Source organism: Alligator mississippiensis, chromosome 2, assembly GCF_030867095.1.
Source record: "Alligator mississippiensis isolate rAllMis1 chromosome 2, rAllMis1, whole genome shotgun sequence".
In the NCBI taxonomy this organism is placed as follows: Eukaryota; Metazoa; Chordata; order Crocodylia; family Alligatoridae; genus Alligator; species Alligator mississippiensis.
Window position 1 is genome coordinate 185,531,598 of NC_081825.1, and position 22,774 is coordinate 185,554,371.

General features: G+C 46.3%; 1 protein-coding gene across 1 annotated transcript; it reads right to left on the reverse strand.

The window, feature by feature from the left end:
* Window positions 1–16,943: 16,943 nt before the first annotated feature.
* Window positions 16,944–19,499, reverse strand: LOC109284759 (uncharacterized). The gene is made up of 5 exons (XM_059721335.1): window positions 19,475–19,499; window positions 18,689–18,770; window positions 17,882–18,600; window positions 17,454–17,529; window positions 16,944–17,112 (listed from the first exon to the last, which is right to left on the reverse strand). Exons 1-5 carry the CDS (start codon window positions 19,497–19,499, stop codon window positions 16,944–16,946), a joined length of 1,071 nt encoding a protein of 356 aa, XP_059577318.1.
* Between the last annotated feature and the right edge of the window lie 3,275 nt (window positions 19,500–22,774).

Genomic DNA, 22,774 nt, shown 5'->3' on the forward strand with positions numbered 1-22,774 from the left:
GTTTTTGGAGTTGATGTTTCTCTGCCTTTATATCCTTGTAAAGGATGATGATTATTCAATAGTTTTATGTGTTCCTTCAATTTTTTTTTTTTAAGTGTACCTTTCTGACTTTGGTAATGCTCTGTTAGGTACTTTTTAAATGATTTAAAGGGTCAGGATACTTTTTCATAGTTGGTAGGGTTGGAAGGGACCTGAGCACATCATCAGGTCTGACCCCCTGCCATGGCAGGAAAAAATACTGGGGTCAAACAATCCCAGCAAGGTGTTTGTCTAACCTCCTCTTAAAGACCCCCAGGGTAGGAGCCAGTACCACTTCACTTGGAAGTTGGTTCAGGTCCTAGCCACCCTGACTGAAGTAGTGCCTCCTGATGTCTAGTCTGAATCTACCCTCTGCCAGCTTGTGACCGTTATTTCTCGTCACTCCTGGGAATGCTCGGGGGAACAGGGACTCCCCCAATGCCTGCCTGACCAGTTTGTAACAGGCCACTAGATCCCCTCTCCTCCTCCTCTTGTGGAGGCTGAACAGGTTCAGGTCCCTTAGCCTCTCCTCGTAGGGCCTGCTGTGCTGCCCCCTGATCATGTGGGTGGCCCTCCTCTGGACCCTCTCAATGCTGTCCACATCCCTCCTGAAGTGCGGCGCCCAGAACTGGACGCAGTACTCCAACTGCGGCCTGACCAGTGTTGCATAGAGGGGGAGGATTGCCTCCTTGGGCCTGCTCAAGATGCATCTGTGGATGCATGACAAAGTATGGTTGGCCTTCCTGACTGCGTCCCCACACTGTCGGCCCATGTTCATTTTGGCATCAATAATGATTCCAAGATCCATTTCTGCCTCTGCACTGACAAGAAGGGAGGTCTGCTGCGGGTTCTTCCTCCCCAGGTGCAGCACCTTGTACTTGTCAGTGTTGAAACCCATCCTGTTCTCATCTGCCCACCCCTGTAACCTGTCCAGGTCTGATTTGCAGCCTATTCCTCACTTCTAGCATGCCCACATCCCCCCCACATCTTAGTGTCATCAGCGAATTTGAACAGAGTGCTTTTTACCCCCTTATCCAAGTCACTGATGAAGATGTTGAACAGTGTGGGTCTGAGGACCGAGCCCGGGGGGACCCCACTGCCCACATCCCTCCAGGTCGAAAATGACCCATCCACCACCACTCTCTGGGTGCGGCCCTCCAGCCAACTAGTGACCCATCTGACTGTGTAGATGTTGAAGCTACAGTCCCCTAGTTTTTTAATGAGAATGGGGTGGGAGACGGTGTCGAAGGCCTTCCTGAAGTCCAGAAAGACTACGTCCACTGCTACCCCTGCGTCTAAGGATTTTGTGACCTGGTCGTAGAAGGCCACCAGGTTGGTCTGACAGGACCTGCCTCTAATGAACCCATGTTGGTTGCCCCTAAGCACAACCTCCCCTGCAGGCCCCTCGTGGACATGTGCCAGGATAATTCTCTCAAAAAGTTTACCCAGGACTGAGGTAAGACTAACTGGCCTATAGTTTCCTGGGTCCTCCTTCCTCCCTTTTTTGAAAATGGGAACCACATTGTCCCTTTTCCACTCCTCCGGCACCACACCAGACCACCACAAGTGCTTGTAAAGCTGTGCCAGGGGTCCGGCAATGACCTCTGCTAATTCCCTCAGCACTCTTGGGTGGAGGTTGTCAGGACCAGCTGATTTAAATGCATCCAGTCCCTCCAGAAGTTCCCTGACTAGATCCTCACTGACCCTAGGCCTGGGTGCACCTCCCCCAGGGGAGGTGCAATTTCTCTAATTGAAATTCAGAAAAATGAACACTACTGTACTATCAATATCTTTGGGGTTTTTTTCCTGAACTTAAATTGTGTGGCAAACAAAGGATATGTTTTAGACATGTTTAATCTCATTAGAAGGCACTAATTAAGAGTTCAAAACAAATTAAAAGCTTCCCTATGCCTTACTCAAACCCATACACATTTGCAGAAGGCAAATCGTAGTCTGAAAAGCAAAACTTGGCTACCTTTGAATAGAGGATCTACCAAGAGAAATGGAAAAAATTAAGAAGAAAAATGCATAAGAAGTCCAAAGACAGAGAAAACTAAGTATCCAAATACAGTAAAGGTTGATATACATGGACCTTGAGACTTGGTCTGAAAAATTTGAAGACTCACCAGTTTATGTAGGGAAGATGGACTCCATATTAGAATTCTAGACAGAACTTGAGGAGGAATTCATTTGCAGTAGCTGTAAGTGGTAATATATCTCGGGGGTAGCTAACCCGTGGCATGGGAAGACACTAGGTTGTGTGGCACAATGCGGATCTGAGAGAGAGCGGGAAACAGAGCAACAGATCTGGGAGGGGAATCGGATTAGAGTGCACTTAAATGTCTTGGGCTTACCTTGTGACATGCCTGCCAAAAAGGTTGGCTCCCATTAGCATATATGTAGATAGTGGTAGTTAGCCAGATTTGAGTTAGGCAAGTGAGAGTCTGTCTACACTGAGAGGAGGAAAAGCCCAGAGTGTAGCAAGTTTTGAGGAAGGGAGACTGGAAGGACTGTGACGTGAAAGGAGGCTAGAGAAAAGGGAAGCTGTAGTGGCAAGCTGACAGTGATGGTGGGGCAGGTAGGAGAAGTCTGGGAGGATGGTGTTGAAGCAAAGGTGGGGGCCAAGGAGTACCACAGTTGAGTAACTTTGAAAGTAAGATTGTTCAGGGAGAAAAGGGCATTGGAGAGATGGTATTATGCTGTGTCAATTTTTTTCAGCCAGGTGGTGATAGTTGGGCTGCACGCCCAGAAAGAGGGTGTTTGTGGAAGGCACCCAATTTGTAATGGCAGAAGTATCAAATGGTACAGTGCTGGAGGTAGGTATCAGGGTAAGCCTGGGCAAGAAGGAAAAGTGCAGAAGAAAGAATTAAAAAACAAAAAAAACCAAAACGAGGTTTATCAGGGAGGAGAAATGATTGCTGACCAGAGTAAGCCCTTAATTCATTGTTGTTCTCTTGGGACAAAGTTGCAGATTTTTAGCTCTGAAATACAGGTTGGCCTCTAGATCCAGAAATTCCTGCCATTTCTTATTTTCTCTCTAGGCTCAGCAGGCTTAACCAGACCCTTCAGTTCTAGAGACTTATTTGGCAATAAATCCCAGTATTTTATTTTGAGCTCAAGCATAACTGGCTGGTTCAACAATTTACTTGTCTAATTGGTGGATTGTCAATTTAGAACCAATCACTCTGCAGAGACCAGGATGACCATTTACTTCCATGCCTTCAGCCCAAGGCATAAATCCCATGAGTTACGTTTGTTTTAAAATGCAGAAACGTCATGCCCAAGTGTACTATCTGATGAAATTTTAGAGAACCAAGCATGAGAAGGTGTGGACAGATCAGAAATAGAAATAGTTTCCAAGTGAAACCTGCTTGAAAAGCCTGCCCAAAATAAGAACGCGTTTCCACCAGGGGGCAGTAAAGCAGGCTTCAGTAATTGGCTTTGCTCTAGGCCAGTGGTTCTCAACCTGCACCCCTCAGGCCACATGCGACCCAATCAGCACACTGCTGCATCCCACGTGATGTCCTATTAAAATATTTTTTTTAAAAAGACACTCAGGAAGCAAGTTGTGTGGCCCACGTAACACACTGAGAGCTGCAGGTGTGGCCCACTATGGCAAATAGGTCAAGAACCACTGTTCTAGGTTCTCAATCTGCTTCCTTCCCAGAGATCACAGGTAGAGGAGAGTAGAGACGAAAAGAAAAGTAGGCAGGTTGGGGGTGACCAAATCCATTGAACCTTTCCTCTTCCACCTTAGAGGGGAAGAGTAAAAGGGGTTGGGGCTGTAGGAGCTCTGCTCTGAAGTCAGTCAGGGCCCTAAGGGTCTGGAAGTGAGAGCTGGGAGGATAAATCTGGCTTCCCTGTGCTGTGTCTGTGCATGTGTAGCTGAAAGTGAAACGCTCCAAAATAGTACTTAATTTTCAGAAGTACCATTTTGTAGTGCTTTAATTGTTGGGTGCCAGTGCACCCCCTGTCAGGCTGCGCTTCTTGTGTGGCAGGGGGGCAGATGGGAGCGCTGGCTGGGGAGTGGTGTCGCCAGCAGAAGCGGCCGCACCACTTCTAAAAGTGGCTGCAGGAGTTTCGGAAGTGGCGCGGCTGCTTTTACAGTGAGTGAGATCAGCCGCGGGGGACTCCCCCTGACTCGAGAGGCACCAGACACCCATGGTTAGGTGTGCAGTGAAGAATGCAGCACCTCAGCATAGTCTGTTTCGGAAGGATACATAGCTGATAACTGTTCACAGATTGCTGGAAGCTACTAAGTCTCTTCTGCTGAGTGGAGAATTCGGTATTTCTAAGTTCCAAAATCTTGGAGAAGGTGGCAGTTGGCCTGGCAGCTGTGGGGTGGGAGGTAGCATGTCCAACATTTTGCCCCCGGCTTTCTTAGACTGTAGCAATAACATGTCAGCATGTTTCACCCTTTGGCATATACTGTTCAGGAGTCTTATCTCAAGAACATGAAATGATGATGTTTAGTCTTTATTGGGCGCATCTACATGAGATGCTAAAATGCACAGTGGACTAATTCTGCTATGCATTAGTGCAGGGGTTTTCAGCCTTTCTTGGTCGGGGTACCCCCAGCAGCTGGTCAATGAGCAGGGAAGGGAGGGTCCCTTGGTGCAGAAGCAAAACTGGAAGTGCTGATGGCTTCTCTGCACCACTACCAAATACCCCCAGGGGCCTTCCAAAGTATTCCCAGGGGTATGCATACCCCCGGTTAATAACCCCTGCATTAGTGCATCACGGCAAAAGCTGTGCTTTTGTGCTAATGCGCAGTAGAATTAGCACAAGCTGTGCCCTCCTCTGTCACTGCTTTCATGTACGTGTTTTTAAAAAGACCAAAACACTTCTTGTATCTTGCATTTTAGAAGTTTTGCTCATCTTAAAGTCGTTGAAAGGCTATGTGGATCATCATTTCGCTGCTAATAAAATCAATTTTCAAACCACTGCACATCAGCTGGCACTCTCCTGATGGATACCTTAGGTTTAACATTACAAATGCAAGCATATTGGTCTTCAAAAGTGTGCTGTGAAACTGGTTGGGAATGGTCTCTGTAAATTGGTTCCCCCTTGCCTTCACAGGCTATCTTCATACCCTCAACTCCCACAAGAATGTCTGACAACTGGCACCATCACAGCATACTGTGAAATTCTCCTGCAACTCTGTGCAACCTTTGTTTATAAAGCAGGTGTGATTTAAGTGACCGCCTTCCTCGTGTCCTCCAACAATATTCCTCAAGGTGATTTGAGAGCTATTTGCCTCCCAGTTATTGAGCCTTCTAACATGCTCCAGCCAAATGTTTTAACCCTGTAGACCTTTGTGTTAAGCTTGAATCCTTTCAGCTTGCATTCTAGTAGCTTTAGTAGATCTTATGTTAATTTGGCCTAAATTAAAGTTTAACACAAGGAGGCTAAGGGAAGTAGTGGCAAAGGAACTAAGTTTTTGGCAAGTGAAATGTCTCAAAGGCTATCAAGTCTTAGGACATCAAATCTTAAGGGTTCACATTGGTATGTTCTAGCTTGACCAACAGGATGACACGAGCGTGCGTCTCTGATTAGTATTTGTCCAAAGCTTTCATCAAATAGTGCCATAAGTCTTTGTTTGAGAAATGGTCTGAGGTACTGATATCCCCATCTGTAGACATAGTGAAGGTCTAATGCTTTTTAGAACTTGGAGAGGTAATTCAGTGTTTGACAGAAGTCAACAGAAGGCAGGGTGGATTTGCACCTTATGCACCTCTGATTTAGTTAGTTTATAAGCTTTTGTAAGTAGTGGCTTGTTTCATCATAGCATCTGATAAAATAAGCCATTCCTTACAAAAGTTTTATGCTATGCATTTCTGATCTAGTTGGCTTATAAGATACATATTGACCCTGTGTCTTACCCAAATTCAGAGACTAAGTTTTAACATGTCCTTAACGGACTAGCCCAGGGGCTGGCAATTATTTTGGCTGGAGGGGTGCTTGATGAGTTTTGGTGAGCTGTTTAGGGCTGCAAGGGTAGCCCTGCCACCTGAAGTCCTTTCCCTTGCCCCTGGAAGTACTCCTTTTGGGAAGGGTTTTTTTGCCATGTTGGAACTGGGGTGGGGGTGGGGAGGGGGAAACAAATTATATACTAAAAATAAAACAATGACAACTAACATATTTTAATTTTAATTTTATTTAAAAAATTGTTCTGACTTTGTTTGTTTGCATGGTGTGTGTATATAGAGGTGATTGTATAATAGCTCAAACTGAAGTTACTCTTGTATATTCTGGGTGTGGGGGAGGTGTGGGGGGTATGGGGTTTGTGGGGGAATGTGGGTGTGTGCATGTGTGTATGAAGGGTGTAGGGGTGTGTGGATGTGGGTGGGTATGGGAGGTTTGTGGGGGGCTGTGGGGTGTGTAGAAGGTTAAGATGGCTGGGGGTGGGGTGTGCATATTAGTAAGCAGGGCTTCTCCCAGAGGCATATGGGTGTATATGGGCAAGGGTGTGAGGTTTGTGTGGTAGTATGGGGGAGGGTGTGGGTGAGTGTGGTGTTTGGGATGTGTGATTATGTGTGGGGCAGGGTGTGGTTGTGGGGTTTGCAAGGGAGGGTTTGTGGGTATGGTGGGATGTGCATAGCCCACCTGCCCTGTGGCACTTCCCTGCCACCACCAACCACACAGCTTCAGCCCTGTCCCATGCCTGCTGTAGATTCAACCCAGCAGGAGCAGATCAGCTGAAGCCCTCAGGCACAGCCCTGACCCAAGTCCGCTCCATGCCTGCTCTGCATTGCCTGCCCGTGGCATGTCCTGTCGCCTGCTGGGCATGCAGCAGGGCTGGGGCAGCTCTACAGCTGGACTGCCTTTCTAAGACAAAGACCCTCTGTATTTTGCCCTAGACTAGCCACTTGTTATAAATTCTTAGGATTTTAAGATTCTTAGTTGTAAGACCTGCTTATTTCTGTTTGGTTCATAAAAGTACATCTCCCCTCTTCCTAGAAAGCTCTTCCTAGAAAATCACCAAGTCCCTCTCACAAGCTCAAATTCACCAAGCTTATTATTCCAGCTAGCGGCACGCATTCCAGCACCAGTAAATTCTATGAACTGTTAACAAATACCTTACTAACAAGCACTTCGTAAGTGCTGACTGCCTGGGTTGGTTTGGTTTTTTTTTAAGCTAGCTGCCTTTTTTTTTTTTTACTTGCTCAGCTCAATAGCACTCCAGAATTGTTCACTTTTTTTCTAGCTCCCTCTTGAACAGTCAGCTGTGGTACCTTCACTTCTACTACCCCAATATACTGTCACCTCTCACAAGTGTATCCTTTGAACCTCTTCATTATTTGCTAATGTCTTGACAAGCACTGTCTTTGTTTGTTTGTTTGTTTTCTTTGCAGCTGCTTCAGGTGTTATTGCTACAAAAATTGGCTGTCCGTTTTATGGGGAAAATAGATAACAGAATGTAATTTCCAAAACTAATACAACTGTTTGCCATGAAAAGGACATTCCAACAAAATCAGTTGGAGCACAGAGGACGTGCCCACGTGGAGGGGCATGCACTTGCAGCAGTAAAAATAGCACAAATTTCTCGCTACTCTGCCACTGTGCATGCGCATGCCACTTCAGGCAAATTGCTCTCCTTGCTTCTCTCAGCTCCCGGCATGCTGCATAAGCTGCGGTAGAAATAACAAAGGGGAGACGCTCTGCCCAGCAGCCAGAGCATCTCTCTGAAGGACTGAGCCTCTGCTATGTCTGCCACTGCATTTTCCTGTGGTGTGACTTTTTAATTAATAAATAAATAATTAATTAATTTATTTATTTATTTTGCCACTGGGATTTCCCAGTAGCCAATTTGCCTCCACATTGCAAATTTGCAACAGTTCAGGGCATGTTTTAACGTGTCAGGAATGAGGCTTGAGGTGCCACAAAGGTTTACAGCACCACAAACCACACATCCCTGCACTTCTGGACCCAGTCACAGCAACCAGTTTAAAAAAAACAGCAAACCCAAACAAACAAACCCCCCCAATGTTAAATGTAGTACACTTTTTAATGAAATCCCCATTAGTGTTATACAGTACATAATTAGTGAGGCCAATCTTCAGCCTTTAGTTAAATTATTGCCCTGAGCAAACCAGACACTTCCAGAGTGGCCCTCCCCCCACCCCCTTTTTTTCTGCCCTCTACCAAAAAATTTAGGAATAAATTATTTATATCACTCTTGCATTGTTTTCTTAACGCTGGGCAGTGGCCAATTTTTCTCTTCATGTGGCTATCCCATCTAATCAATATCAGTACAAACAACAGGCCATAATACTGAGCAGTCATTGTCTGAAATGTTGTAAATTATTAGTCATTTTATTAGATTAAAAAAAATTCTTTTCAAGGAAGTTTATCAAAGCATAACTAGAGTGTGCATCCATCATAGCTACATGTGCAGCCACCAAATATGGTTATATCCATAACAAGCCTTTTTCCAGGATTATCTGGGTCTGGACACGGTAATTTCAGTTCCTTTCTATGCTGTGTGAGTGGCACACAGCAGCTGCATTCCCGGTGTACTGTCATCGTTGCAGCATTTAGCCTATCAAAAAAAAAAAATTAATAAAAGAAAGAAAGAAAAACCAAGAGCTTGATTAGACTAAAAAACCATATAGAACACACTTATTTCCTCAAGAGGAAGTGGGTTTATGGGCTGTACCCTGTTATGTATGGAAAGTAGACAAAATGGACATGCATGGGAACATGACTGAGCTGGCACTGAGGAATAACACACCATTAACCTTGTGCTTCAATCAGACAATGATGCCATTTTATGGATACTAGCTGTGATATGCTGAAAGAGAAATAAAAAGTCAAAAGAAAAAAATGACAGGCCAGAGCTTCACTTGGTGTGAACTGATGCAATTGTATTGAAATCAAAGATTTCAAGATTATTTGTCTCTGAGTTCTTAAATCTGAATCAGAAAGCAGCCAGCGGATTATCTTAAATCTTATAGGTAAATCTTGTATAGGTAAGTGTTGTGTAGGCAATTTCCTATTTGTCTGCCCAGTACAAGAATTAGGATTCTGTTTTTCCTGCAAGAGTTGACAGCTATGTTCATTTCTAACTGGTATTTGAGTAGCTCATTTGTCTCACCTATTTTAAGTGTTCCTAATTTTAAGCTTACACTTCCCCTGCAAGAGAAGCTGATCTTATACTAACACAAACAAAGCAAACCTTGCAGTTTGCATTTTAAAGCTGAATTGTCAAAGGGTCCCACAGAAATTAGGTATCCAAGCTCCAGTGAAAATCCATGGGATTTGGCTATCTGTTTCCTTTTAAACATCTTTAGAAAATCCCAACCTGAAAAAATGTATTGTAGTTTCAAGGGTATGCCTTAATACTAGTAGTATTAGTATACTAGTAGTATACTTTGTAGTAATTTCCTACAAAGTGATTTGGAAAGCATCCATTGTTTGTATAAAAATGATTAGATTTCCTTTTTTTTTTATGCTTCACATGTTTAAAACATCTTTCTAATGGTCAGCACAAGACTATAAGGTGACAGTATGACCCAGTAGGTCATAGATTCCAGTGCCATTAATAAAGGTAACAAATAACAAGATTTCTCTGCTATAGTTGTGAAGGTTCTGCAGAGCAAATGGGCGAGAATAAAATCCTTATTTTAGAAAGTATGAGGTAAGCAGGCAAAACTTGGATTATACTCTGCAGATGCTATATATAATATCACACACTTTAAGATGGAAATTCTGCTTGGGATAGAATTTGGTCTTTTGCTCTCAATTTGTTTTTAAAATAGGGATGTCTACACATTCACTTTAATGCGCATTAAAGCATCACAAAAAAACCATGCTCTTTAGGTAATGCACATTTTTCTAGTACCTCACAATGGAGGGCATTTATACACGTACCTCCATCTGCTCTGATGCACTGGAAATCCAGTGCTGCATCGCATGTGTTTGTATAAATGATGACATGCGTGTCAACACTGAGAAAATGGTGGTGGTGTGTTTTTGAATTAAGACACCTTTGGTGTGTTTTCGATCCAAAGCTCACTGCCACCATTTTCTCAGTACTGAGGCAGATTTTGCCATTTATACAAATGCATGCACTGCGGTGCTGGGAATTTTTTTAAGTGTCCAGTGCTGCAGCACATGCACGTGTAAAAATGCCCAGAGGTACTAGATTTAATGTGCATTACTTAAAACATACTAATGAATGTCTAGATATGCCCACAGTTATACAAGCATTTCTGTTAGGGGAATTGCCAACTAAAATAAAACATTTTTGTCCTTTGTGATCTAGATCTAGAAAGATAGCTGTAAAAGGAAAGACAGCTGCTTAATTTTTTACAGTAAAATATTGATATTTTAAACAGTCTTTTCAAGGAAACTTAAGTAAGAGTTCTCAAAGATCATTTTCAGATATATTGAGGAACTTGAAATCTTCCTCCAGTTCTAAGAGGTTTTTTGAAAACCATATGGTACTAGGTGTTGTATAATTTTAAACTGTGGAGTAAGAACACTATTTCTGAGAATTCAGCTCTTTGCTGCATTATTTTCTTATCCTAAATAAGCAGGCAATCCATAATTTTGTTTCAGTATGTTGATTTGCTAGGGGATAAGTGCTCCATGTTGTAAAGTGTTAGTGCACACTACTGCAGAACCTGTGCATTCCAGATGAAGGTCCCTTGTATCAATGGACATTGGTGTTTTGTTTGTGCAGCTTTATTCACCCTTTAGGAAAATGTCTACTTCAGCATGCGAGAAATTGTTGTTATTGCATGCACAGTACTATGCAATACTATGCAAGAGAGTGGGACTGCAGAAATGCCATCATATATGTGTATGTGTAGCATTGCCAAATGTGATGGAGTTGAAGTCGACACCCTAGTTTTATGCATAAACTGGGCCATTTTTTTGCCAGATTAAGGGGTTTGTCTTCCATGAAAGGGGATAATTGCTTCTTGACCTCTTTGTAAGTGACATGGATCTTGAATGTAGGGTTTATACAAGTTTCACTCTGCCACACAAACCAATTAAGGACACCACAGCTTTCACAATTAACTTCCTATGGGCAAAATAGGAGCACTAGACGAAACCAGTCCTTGTTAGCAGTTCAAGGGAATGTCTTTAGATCCTTACTTTGCTGTAGATTGACACATTCCTTCACAGCGAATCAAGGTGACATTGGTAGCACAGCCTTTGTAAGTTATTAGTTCCTCATATTCAAGCTCTGTACAATATTCTGTCAAATGGAAAAGAAACAAAAACCCATAAAGGGAAAGGTTGGTGATATATAATACAGAACTATGGTATTAACAAGGCTAAATGCAATAATATGGTAAAAATTTGAAAGAATACATCTTCAGGAGGGGAGGTGAATAATTAGGTAGCAGGATGGGTGGTTTCCCTCCTTTGAATTAACCCTGCATTCTGGATTAAAGCTCAAACCATTTAAGAAGACAGTAGTAGTGACCTATAAGACTAGAAAATAACTGAGATACCCATGTTAGGGGTGAAAAATATCCAGTATGGAGGATCCCACTCCCCCACCCCGCCCTGTTGTTGAAAATATACTTGCATGAAGCTCGTGCAGCATCTTACATCACCCAGGGACTCAGAGGAACTAACCTGGCCTAGGTGGTGTAGATACAGTCAAAGTTTCAGGAGGGACTTTTACTGTGAAAGAGTAAAACATAAACTATGTGAATGAGAGGAAACAAAACGGATGACAAAACATATATCAACAAGAAATGGTGAGCATTTCTCATTTGGGTAACAAATTTCTACCTCAACTATAGATGGCATATCCAATTAATCTAGAAATCTAGACATAGTTAATGCCATCACCTTTAAATAAGGTGATTTTCTTCCATGCTTTACAATAAATACAGTAGAAACCCTTGCATCCATGTGCTCTTAAAAAATCTTGACAAAATGATTTGCAAGATCATCACAAATGAAGGCAATAACAGATTTCCTCTCAACATTGACAAATCTCTCATTAAGATTGTCTTGACACCTCAGTTGTTATACCTGTATTCTAGTGCTAGTTTATGTTCCTGAGCAATGAATATGGATGGATTTTCTACAACTAACATAGCCTCTGTAAATAGAGACCTCCAAGGCCAGGGGAGTGGAGCTAAGGACGTTTGAAGTGGGATATTTAAACCATCATTCTTTCTTTTATCTTTCCCTTATATTGCATCTGTCCCAGTGGCTTAGGTCAGAATGCCGTCATTAAAACAAATTCCAGTTTCACAACTGAACTGAACTGAACATGGAGTAAATAAGTAAAAGCAATGAAACACACAGTAAAATGCTTTTGGAAGATGCTACAGAAGATGCATGTAAACCCAAATTTGATGCTGTAAGGGATGACTGTCATAAGAAGAAATGTGATTTACTATTTATATGAGGGGGGGAAAGCCCCTTATCTTATATTTGCACATAAGGAAACCAACAAATATATTGCCTACTATTAAACTGCTGCCAAAAGGAGCATGTGTTCAGATTAAATGCAGCCAGCCCTAAACATGACTGTAAAACACATGGTCCATATTAGGCAAATATACTGATGGAAACCTTTGTTTTTGGAGTGGCCCTTAAAAAACAAAAAATGGGCAGTTGATCCCCTAAGGAAGAAATGATCACCAGGCCTGGAGGTACTGCAATACTAGGATGGCACTCAGAGGGTGCATTTACACATGTATTAATGCACTGTAATTACAGCGCATTAAGTTTAGTGCCTGTAATAACAGATGTAATAATGTGCCGTAATTGGTGCTACTGCATATTAATGTGACAAATGCTTTTATAGTGACAGTAATTCACGTTTGACTAAATCTACTGTACATTAGCACATTAACACAGTTTTTGCCAGCAGCATTAATGTCCAGTAGAGTTAGTCTTCTGTGCATTAGGTGTAGACAAGATCCTCCAACTGGGAGGATTGTCCATTGCTGACAGTGCAATGGACAAGTCTCCATCCACAACTACACCAAGTCACTTAAGGCTGGGAAGAATGGGATCTCCCTTGCCAGGTATGTAAAACCACCTGGACCAATACCATCATTATGATATCTCTCCTACCACAAGGATAGGTTAGTGCAGTCCATCTCAATAAAATATATGGTAATACCCATTGAGTGCAGTCCATCTCAGCACTGACTCTTTCAAGTCATGGTGAACTGCTACACTGAATACATTTTGACTTCCTTTTCACTTGAATAGCTAAGCTGCACTTTTCTTTCCCATTTCCAATCATACCTGTTTCTTCACCAGCCTTAAGTATCTGACAAACATCACCAAACAGGGCCCCAAAGAGTTCACACAGAATCCCTCTATTGCCCTTCTCTCAGCCTGTCCAATATAATTAGCATGGTCCCGCCCTCTGAGATGAAGTGCAAGACAACCTGATTCAGCTCTATCTGCATATTACGGGTGCGTGAAATGGGCCGTATTCAATTCAGATTTGGTCCGAATCAGGGACAGTGATTTGATCTGTTGATTCAGATCACTGTCCTGATTTGATTTGGTCGAATCTGAATCTCAAGATTTGATGCTGATTCAGAGAATCAGCAATTTGCCTGTAGACACAGCTTTAAATGCTTTTTCTACATACCTTAAGGTACCAGGCACAGCTCGTGAATGCTGTGATGGTGGGGCAGATGGAGTGTCCCACAGGAACATGGGGGCCCATGTGCTTGGCAGTCAACCTGGAAGTGGGCCAGAAGTATTTCCGGTCCACTTCCGGGTCTACCAGGGACTGTGCTTAGCGATCAGCTGTGGGGGGAGCCCGGGTGCCCCCCCAGACCCAGGAGGCACCAGTTGCTGAGCCAGGAGGGTGCAAGGGGGGCCCCCAGTGCGCTCCCCGGCAGACCCGGAAGTGGACCGGAAGTGCTTCTGGTCCACTTCTGGTTCTGCTTCCGAGCACACTAGGGAGCCCCCCACGCTTCTGTGGGATGCTCCATCTGCCCGACCATTGCAGCATTCATGAGCCACCTGGTACTTTGAGGTACGTAGAAAAAATGTTTATAGCTGTGTCTATGTCAGAATCACTGAATCTCTCCAAGGTGATTCAGAGGGTTCTGATTTGATTCAGAGAGATTAAGGGGTCTCCTGATTTGAGTCGGATTTGGAGATTTGGGCACCAAATTGGGCCGAATCTCTGCCAAACCGAATCAATGACCAAAGCTTCGCACAGCCCTACTGCATATACATTTTCAGAGGATTCCCAGGTGACAAGAACACCCAGTTCCAGTCATGAGTGGGGTGGCTAGTTAACACATGGATCCTTTATGAGAGGTAACTGGAGTACATGGACATATTGAGCAATGCTGAGCTGTAGGGTCACCTACAGTTCTGCTGGGATCCAGCCCAATGAAATAAATCATGCGTAGTTTGTACTTTACCTATGTAGGTACAAACGTGCTGCTTAAAAGTGTGTTTATGGACTACTTGTGCTAAAACTTGCAGCAGTTTGAAAAAAAGGTAAAATGTATCAATTCTAGATGAGCTACGTTTATAGCTACTATATGCAAATTACTAAAGGCATGTTTATTTCAAAGTCACTGTTTTCAAATTTTCTCCTTACTTTCATGTGCTCAGGGCAAGCAGGGTCTGACAGTAAAGAGTAGAGGAAAGGGAGTGCATGGGGGAAAGGTTAGGACAGGCAGATGTTAAAGTGTCTGCCTGACCCTCTAGATTTATTTTCCCTGCTGTAGCAGTCGTAGGAGAACAAATTTAAGGCAAACCTCTAATAATTAGATTCTATACCTGGAGAATTATAACAAATGTATACATTTTCCATATATAGAATCTAATTATGGGGGAAGTTGTCTTATATTGAGGGTTGCCTTATATTGAAGTAAATACAATATTGTCACATTAGTGTTTTGTATGGTTACTTAAATAATATTGAATATTAAAGCAAAGATAGGCAGCAGTCCAGTACAGAGGAAAAAAATGGCAACCAATAATTTTGAAAAACAGCAATACCCTTGTGGCAATTAACTCTTCCTGAAGAAGGCTGAAACATTCAGTAACACTTTCAGTAATCCCTATGTCCTGTTTTCAAAAGATACTTAGCGTTTGGGGAAGTTGATGCAAAATCAGCTCTTAAATCCTAGGTAAAGTGATTCTGAAAAATGTTACTCTCAGACTTTTCCCAAGATACTATCATAAACCATCTAACTTGAAAGATCTTCTCCTATGTCTATATTACTTTACTGCTTTATTTTTTCTCTTCAACCCACCTTGGCCTCTCTCATCCTACCCCTCCCTTGCTTTTTCCCTCCCTATCTTTTGTCTTTAAATCACTCTTTCTATTTGAAGACTTGCTCACTGCAAGTCCTTTCATAGAATCTGAAGAAGTAAGATGTAGTTTACAAAAGCTTATGCATCTCTGAATTAGTATTTAAGAAGCTCCTTTGCTCTGTATTCTGCCTAATTTAAGGCTAACACAGCTTTTCAAAAGACATCTGGTTGTTTATCTTGCTGGGATCCTATGGTCCCTGCTGACTTCCTGCCCCTGGGGCAGGGGGCTGAACTCTATGATCTTCCGAGGTCCCTTCCAGCCCTAATGTCTATGAAATCTATGAAATATATAATATTGGAGGTCATTGATTATTCTGTCTTATATTTGGTGTATATTTCAATGCTATCTGCCCTAATTCCCACTGATATACTGTCAGGAATTCATCATTCAAGCAAAATGATCCCAACCACCACCATAGTAAAAAGGCAGAGAGGAAAAGTAAAGGTAATGGGATAATTTAAAGTATCCCATTTCACAATGTGAAACTCCCCTTTCAGCATTCTTCCAGTACCTTCAGCAACTCTGGCCCATTTTCTCCTATAAAAGCTAAACTGGGGGAGGATTAATGTTCATATTTAGTTCTACAGCAAACAATGCCAAAGATGACAGTTAAACCTTAAATTGGTATTGAACAAACATCTGATTTCTGAAAGATGTCAGGGAAAATATCTCAATTGTTTAGGATATCTTATGAAGGAGCAGTGCAGAAAAAACATCTTCCAAGCAAAGAATGGCTGGGGAAGTTAATCCTTTCCTTACTATTTTGACTTCTTTTCAGTTGGATGGATTTTTGCAGGAAAATCATAGAAAAGATTGTGAAAACATGTAAAACTTATTCGCTCCAAATAAACAATGTAGTAAATAGCTGTACATGGCTTTGAAATGATAGTGATGGATTTGGCTACTGTTCCACAAAAAGGCTTCTAAAATTAAACCCTCTCAAGGCTCCTGGCTAAATTGATTGAATTAAATGGAAAAATTCAGTAGAGATGATAAAAAGGTATGTTTTGAACATACACAAAGTACTATATTAATTCACATAAGGAAATCACAGTTACTAATAGGGCCGTGAGATCTAAATTAAATAGGTACAAACATTATCATCATATTATCTTTTGAAATGAGGTGTATTATAAAGTAGGAGAGATACATATATAAATGGGAGAATGGAATCACTGGAACTGATATAATAAAAAAAACCTGCGGGCAAAAAGCACAACTTATTGGTACCCGAGTGACGGTAAACATAGAATACAGTCTCAAATTAAGTGCTATTTAAAATTAAATTAAAATTCCTGCAAAAACATAATTGCAGTATAAAAACAAGATAATATAGGTCACACAATACTAAAATCTGAACTTACAAGTGGTGTAAGTTGATAAAGAAGTAGGTGCTGTAGTTGTTTTCCTGGAAAAACTGGTTGTTTTGCTCGTAGTTGAGGAGGTAAGTGTAGTTGCTTTTAATGTGGAAGACTCAGTAGGTGGAATAGTTGGAGTTGTTGAGGAAGTGGTGGTCTTGGTGATTATGGTGGTTGCAGTAGGGGATGTAATATTAAAGGAAGTAATGGCTTCAGTGGTAGGAGTACTCTGTTCTGAGGAAGTTGTTTGGAAAGGAGGTGTGTGTATAGGGGGGGTAGTTGTTCTAACCGGAATAACAACTACTGAGGTAGAAATAGGGGTTGTTGTCACAGTGGCAGTGGGAGGTGTAGTTGATGGTGTTGATGGTGTAGGCATAGTTGTTGTGACTGTGGTGGTTTTGGAAACAGTGGAAGAAGTAGTGATTAGAGTAGTGGTTCTGATTACATGTTCTCCTACATGTGAAAAAAATGAAAATATGAGAAGAAATAAAGAAAAAAGGAGGAAAAATTACTTCCATGACCACGATAAGAAATATCAATCCTCATCAATGAATGACAGATTATGAAATGTAAGTGAGGAAAACAAAACAAAAGTATGCAACTATAAAGGTTAATCTTAAGAGCAAGAGAGAGACATCACCCATCCCATGCTACACCTATTCACAACCCATTCCAAGTTCTGGTATAGGTCCCTCAGCCCAGGGGAGAGGAAATGGATACTCAGGTCCCCCTGCCTAAGAAAGGTACTGAGATTGCCTGGAACTGGAGGGAGAGAGTGAAGGGTCCTCTCTTGCCAGGTTTTGAGCTTGGTCCCAGAAAGAGATGTCCCATCAGTGCGAATATCTCGGTTGATGAGATAAAAAAACAAACCTTTGCAGGGGTCTCAGAAAAAAGTGAGGCAGGACAGAGACAGTTAGAGCCAAACCATCAACTATCCTGACCAAATGGCACTGAAGAGCCTGAGGCAGGGAAGGAAAAAATGGGCAGCCTATTTTCTAGGAGCCACAATTACCTTGAGTCCTACAATCTGCTTTGTGGGGAGATCTGCCAGATGGCATCCCACAAGACTGCCAGGGTTACTCAGGAAGTCAAGGCTGATGATGCCTTGAAGCTCTAGAAAGGCCTGCTGGGTTGCCCTAAAAACACCTCCGGTACCAAGTGTGGGACCTGGCCTTTTGGGAAAATGCCTACCCAGAGAGGGAGAATGATTACTAACATTTACCCTTTCCTGGTGTTGTGGAAGAAACCGTTGCGATATAGATGGTGGAAGGGGTGGATGTAGAAGGTGTCTGAGTCGTGGTTTTTGTGGTGGTTGTAGTCCGGGTGTGTGTGAGGATGGTCTTAGAGGCTGAGGTCACTGCAGTCGTGGAGGTGGTCACAGCCATGGTGGTGGGCGTAGCTGTCGGCATGGCAGTTGTGGTAGACTCAGTAGATGTTGTGGTGGGGATAACCACAGTCGCAGTGGTGCTTTTGGTGGTGGTGGGGGTAGTGATGTGCGAGGTGGTGGACTCCAAGGTTGTGTGCAGCGTGGAGGTCGTGAGCGGGGCGGTGGTTGTCAGCGTCACGGTGGTGGGCGTAGTGGTTGGCTTGGCAGTTGTGGTGGAGGTGGTGGAGGAAGTGGCAGGGGTAGCGGCTGTCGGCGTGGAGGTTTGGGAGGTCCTGACGCCTGGGGTGGTAGCCTCCGAGGTGCTGGTTGGGGTGAGCGTTGTACTTCTCAAGGTGGTTGGAGTCGTGGTGGTTGGGCGGGACTCTGTGGACACAGTGGTCTTGGCCGTGGTGGAGGCAGAGGTGGTTGGTGTTGTTTTCCGCGTACTGATGACGGTAGAGGTTGATGGGGTCGTGGTTCGTACGGTCTGCGTCACTGTGAGGGAAAAAGGGCGGTTGCGATGGTGAGAGCGACCAGGAGAGGGTGCGCTGTGTAGAGAGGGGTGACGCACATCTCTGTGATGACAGGAGGGGAGGGGAGCCTGCCGAGCGCGTAGTGTGGCCTGCCTGCCTAGAAGCCACCGGTCGCGCACAGAGGTCATACGTGGCCCCCTCATCCTCCGGGAGTGGAGAGAGAAGGCAGGCCTTGGAAGGCGCCGTGTAGGGGCCATCCCTCTTGAAGGAACCTAAAAGGCAGAGCTACCCGGGGCTAGGGCAATGAACAAAGCCATGTGGGTGGCCTCCGTTCACTTCCTTGCAGAGCTCTCTGCCCATGGCAGGAGCCACAGCACGAGGCGTGGGCTGGGGGGAAGGGACCAGTCGGGGCGCCCTGTCAGACCTTGCCATAAGGCTTTGCGTATGCCTGGCTGCTTCCGTGCAGTGCTCGGATTGTCATTCTGTGCAGCTGCCCTGCTTCCTGCAGCAAAACGCTCTCTCGTCTCCCTGCCATCTCGCCTTCCTAGCGAGAAGAGCTCCTTCCTCCCCTGCACAACGACCCCCGCAACCAGGGCAGCCGACTCCGTGCAACAAGCACAGGTTCCCCATGTGGCAGGTGTGGGAAGAATGCCCCCACGCCCTGGTTCCTGGTGCTTAAGGTGGGAGGCTTGGGCTCCCTCCCCCTCGTTGGACACAGCCCCTCGTGCCCTGCTGGCTGCCTCCCTTCCCTTTGATCTCCTGACCAGCGCCAACTGCTTTTGAGGCTGAACCATGCCCCCATGCATTGCCAAGAAAGGCAGGGTCTGGTTCCGGAGCAACTTCTGCTTGCCGTGGGCAAGCTGCCTCTGTGGGCGGGAACACGGTCTGGCGGCAACTGCTTTTCAGCGCCGAGCGTGAAGGACGCGGTAAAGGCTGAAAGGCAGCTCTTTGCTGACGCGTGGGCTGTGGCACTCACCTGTTGAGGGTATACTGGTAGGCATAGTGGTTCTAGTTTCCTCTTCCACTGCAAAGCAGGAGCAAAAGCAAAAGACAAGATATTGAATCCCGTGGCGGTGTGTATAGTGCAAGCAGGCTTCCCAGACCGCGTGCAGATCGTGCACGCGGGCAGAAGCAAAACCAGGGGTCTGCAGGCACGAGGCTGTGCCTCCAGGGTGGAACTGAGAGACAGCTCCCATCTCGTTTGACCCTGGTTCACACCCCGCTCTCTGCTCTGGTACAGGTCCCTTTCTGCCCCGGGGAGATGAAAGGGTGCCTTGAGCCTCCCTGCCTGAGAGAGGTATGGAGGCTGCCTGGAACTGGAGGGAGAGACACAGTATAGGGGCCTGCGTCGCCCCGCTCTAGCGCTTGACCTAGAAGCAGATGGTCCCACAAGTGGGGACATTCCGGTTGCTAGGATGGCAAAGCTGAACTTTGCCGGGGGCTCAAAAGCCAGTCAGGCAGCACAGGGAGACGGCTGGACCCAAGCCACTCACTCTGCAGGCTGATTGGCATTGAAGGGCCTGAGGCAGAGGTGGAAGGCACGGCGAGGCTGTTTTCTCAAGGCTCTCTCCCCTGGAGCCCTACTGGTTTCCTTTGCAGGAAGGGTCGGAGGAATGAGATCCACGTGAGCCGCCCCGCAAGAGCGTTGGGGTTCCTCGGGCAGCCAAGGCTGATCTCGCCTTGGAGATCTTGGGATGGCCTGCTGGCCAGCTGCCTTGAAAACCAGCTGTGCCCCTGGGCCAGGGTGGCAGGGGCCAGAGGCACCGGTGGCGGGTGCAGGGGAAGAAGAGCAGCTCCACCATTACCACTGTTGTGTTGTCCGCAGCAGGGTGCGTGCTGCCGGCTGGGACAGTCCCTGAAATGGTGGAAGTAGGGGCCGAGGGGGGGTGGATGCAAGGGAGGGAAGTGGCCCTTTGGCAAAAATACCTGCCCGCAGAGGGGGAGCGATGAGTAACATTTACCCTTTCGTGGTGTTGGGGATGGAGCTGTTGTGGCCTTGGTTGTGGAAGGAGTGGACGCGGGTGGTGTGTGAGTGGTGGTTTTTTCGGTGGTGGGAGTCGTGGTGGTCTCCGATGTTGCGGTCGGGGTTGTGGTGGCGGGCGTAGCTGTCGGCATGGCAGTTGTGGTAGACTCAGTAGATGTTGTGGTGGGGATAACCACAGTCGCAGTGGTGCTTTTGGTGGTGGTGGGGGTAGTGATGTGCGAGGTGGTGGACTCCAAGGTTGTGTGCAGCGTGGAGGTCGTGAGCGGGGCGGTGGTTGTCAGCGTCACGGTGGTGGGCGTAGTGGTTGGCTTGGCAGTTGTGGTGGAGGTGGTGGAGGAAGTGGCAGGGGTAGCGGCTGTCGGCGTGGAGGTTTGGGAGGTCCTGACGCCTGGGGTGGTAGCCTCCGAGGTGCTGGTTGGGGTGAGCGTTGTACTTCTCAAGGTGGTTGGAGTCGTGGTGGTTGGGCGGGACTCTGTGGACACAGTGGTCTTGGCCGTGGTGGAGGCAGAGGTGGTTGGTGTTGTTTTCCGCGTACTGATGACGGTAGAGGTTGATGGGGTCGTGGTTCGTACGGTCTGCGTCACTGTGAGGGAAAAAGGGCGGTTGCGATGGTGAGAGCGACCAGGAGAGGGTGCGCTGTGTAGAGAGGGGTGACGCACATCTCTGTGATGACAGGAGGGGAGGGGAGCCTGCCGAGCGCGCAGTGTGGCCTGCCTGCCTAGAAGCCACCGGTCGCGCACAGAGGTCATACGTGGCCCCCTCATCCTCCGGGAGTGGAGAGAGAAGGCAGGCCTTGGAAGGCGCCGTGTAGGGGCCATCCCTCTTGAAGGAACCTAAAAGGCAGAGCTACCCGGGGCTAGGGCAATGAACAAAGCCATGTGGGTGGCCTCCGTTCACTTCCTTGCAGAGCTCTCTGCCCATGGCAGGAGCCACAGCACGAGGCGTGGGCTGGGGGGAAGGGACCAGTCGGGGCGCCCTGTCAGACCTTGCCATAAGGCTTTGCGTATGCCTGGCTGCTTCCGTGCAGTGCTCGGATTGTCATTCTGTGCAGCTGCCCTGCTTCCTGCAGCAAAACGCTCTCTCGTCTCCCTGCCATCTCGCCTTCCTAGCGAGAAGAGCTCCTTCCTCCCCTGCACAACGACCCCCGCAACCAGGGCAGCCGACTCCGTGCAACAAGCACAGGTTCCCCATGTGGCAGGTGTGGGAAGAATGCCCCCACGCCCTGGTTCCTGGTGCTTAAGGTGGGAGGCTTGGGCTCCCTCCCCCTCGTGCCCTGCTGGCTGCCTCCCTTCCCTTTGATCTCCTGACCAGCGCCAACTGCTTTTGAGGCTGAACCATGCCCCCGTGCATTGCCAAGAAAGGCAGGGTCTGGTTCCGGAGCAACTTCTGCTTGCCGTGGGCAAGCTGCCTCTGTGGGCGGGAACACGGTCTGGCGGCAACTGCTTTTCAGCGCCGAGCGTGAAGGACGCGGTAAAGGCTGAAAGGCAGCTCTTTGCTGACGCGTGGGCTGTGGCACTCACCTGTTGAGGGTATACTGGTAGGCATAGTGGTTCTAGTTTCCTCTTCCACTGCAAAGCAGGAGCAAAAGCAAAAGACAAGATATTGAATCCCGTGGCGGTGTGTATAGTGCAAGCAGGCTTCCCAGACCGCGTGCAGATCGTGCACGCGGGCAGAAGCAAAACCAGGGGTCTGCAGGCACGAGGCTGTGCCTCCAGGGTGGAACTGAGAGACAGCTCCCATCTCGTTTGACCCTGGTTCACACCCCGCTCTCTGCTCTGGTACAGGTCCCTTTCTGCCCCGGGGAGATGAAAGGGTGCCTTGAGCCTCCCTGCCTGAGAGAGGTATGGAGGCTGCCTGGAACTGGAGGGAGAGACACAGTATAGGGGCCTGCGTCGCCCCGCTCTAGCGCTTGACCTAGAAGCAGATGGTCCCACAAGTGGGGACATTCCGGTTGCTAGGATGGCAAAGCTGAACTTTGCCGGGGGCTCAAAAGCCAGTCAGGCAGCACAGGGAGACGGCTGGACCCAAGCCACTCACTCTGCAGGCTGATTGGCATTGAAGGGCCTGAGGCAGAGGTGGAAGGCACGGCGAGGCTGTTTTCTCAAGGCTCTCTCCCCTGGAGCCCTACTGGTTTCCTTTGCAGGAAGGGTCGGAGGAATGAGATCCACGTGAGCCGCCCCGCAAGAGCGTTGGGGTTCCTCGGGCAGCCAAGGCTGATCTCGCCTTGGAGATCTTGGGATGGCCTGCTGGCCAGCTGCCTTGAAAACCAGCTGTGCCCCTGGGCCAGGGTGG

What these genes read in the sequence shown, in the direction of transcription:
- LOC109284759 (XM_059721335.1), bottom strand. Translation starts at nt 19,499, where the DNA reads ATGCCTACCAGTATACCCTCAACAG. An exon ending in TACCAGTATACCCTCAACAG is followed by an intron (nt 18,771 to 19,474) that starts GTGAGTGCCACA and finishes TCTGCCTTTTAG; the next exon opens with GTTCCTTCAAGAGGGATGGC. An exon ending in TTCCACAACACCAGGAAAGG is followed by an intron (nt 17,530 to 17,881) that starts GTAAATGTTAGT and finishes ACCCCTGCAAAG; the next exon opens with GTTTGTTTTTTTATCTCATC.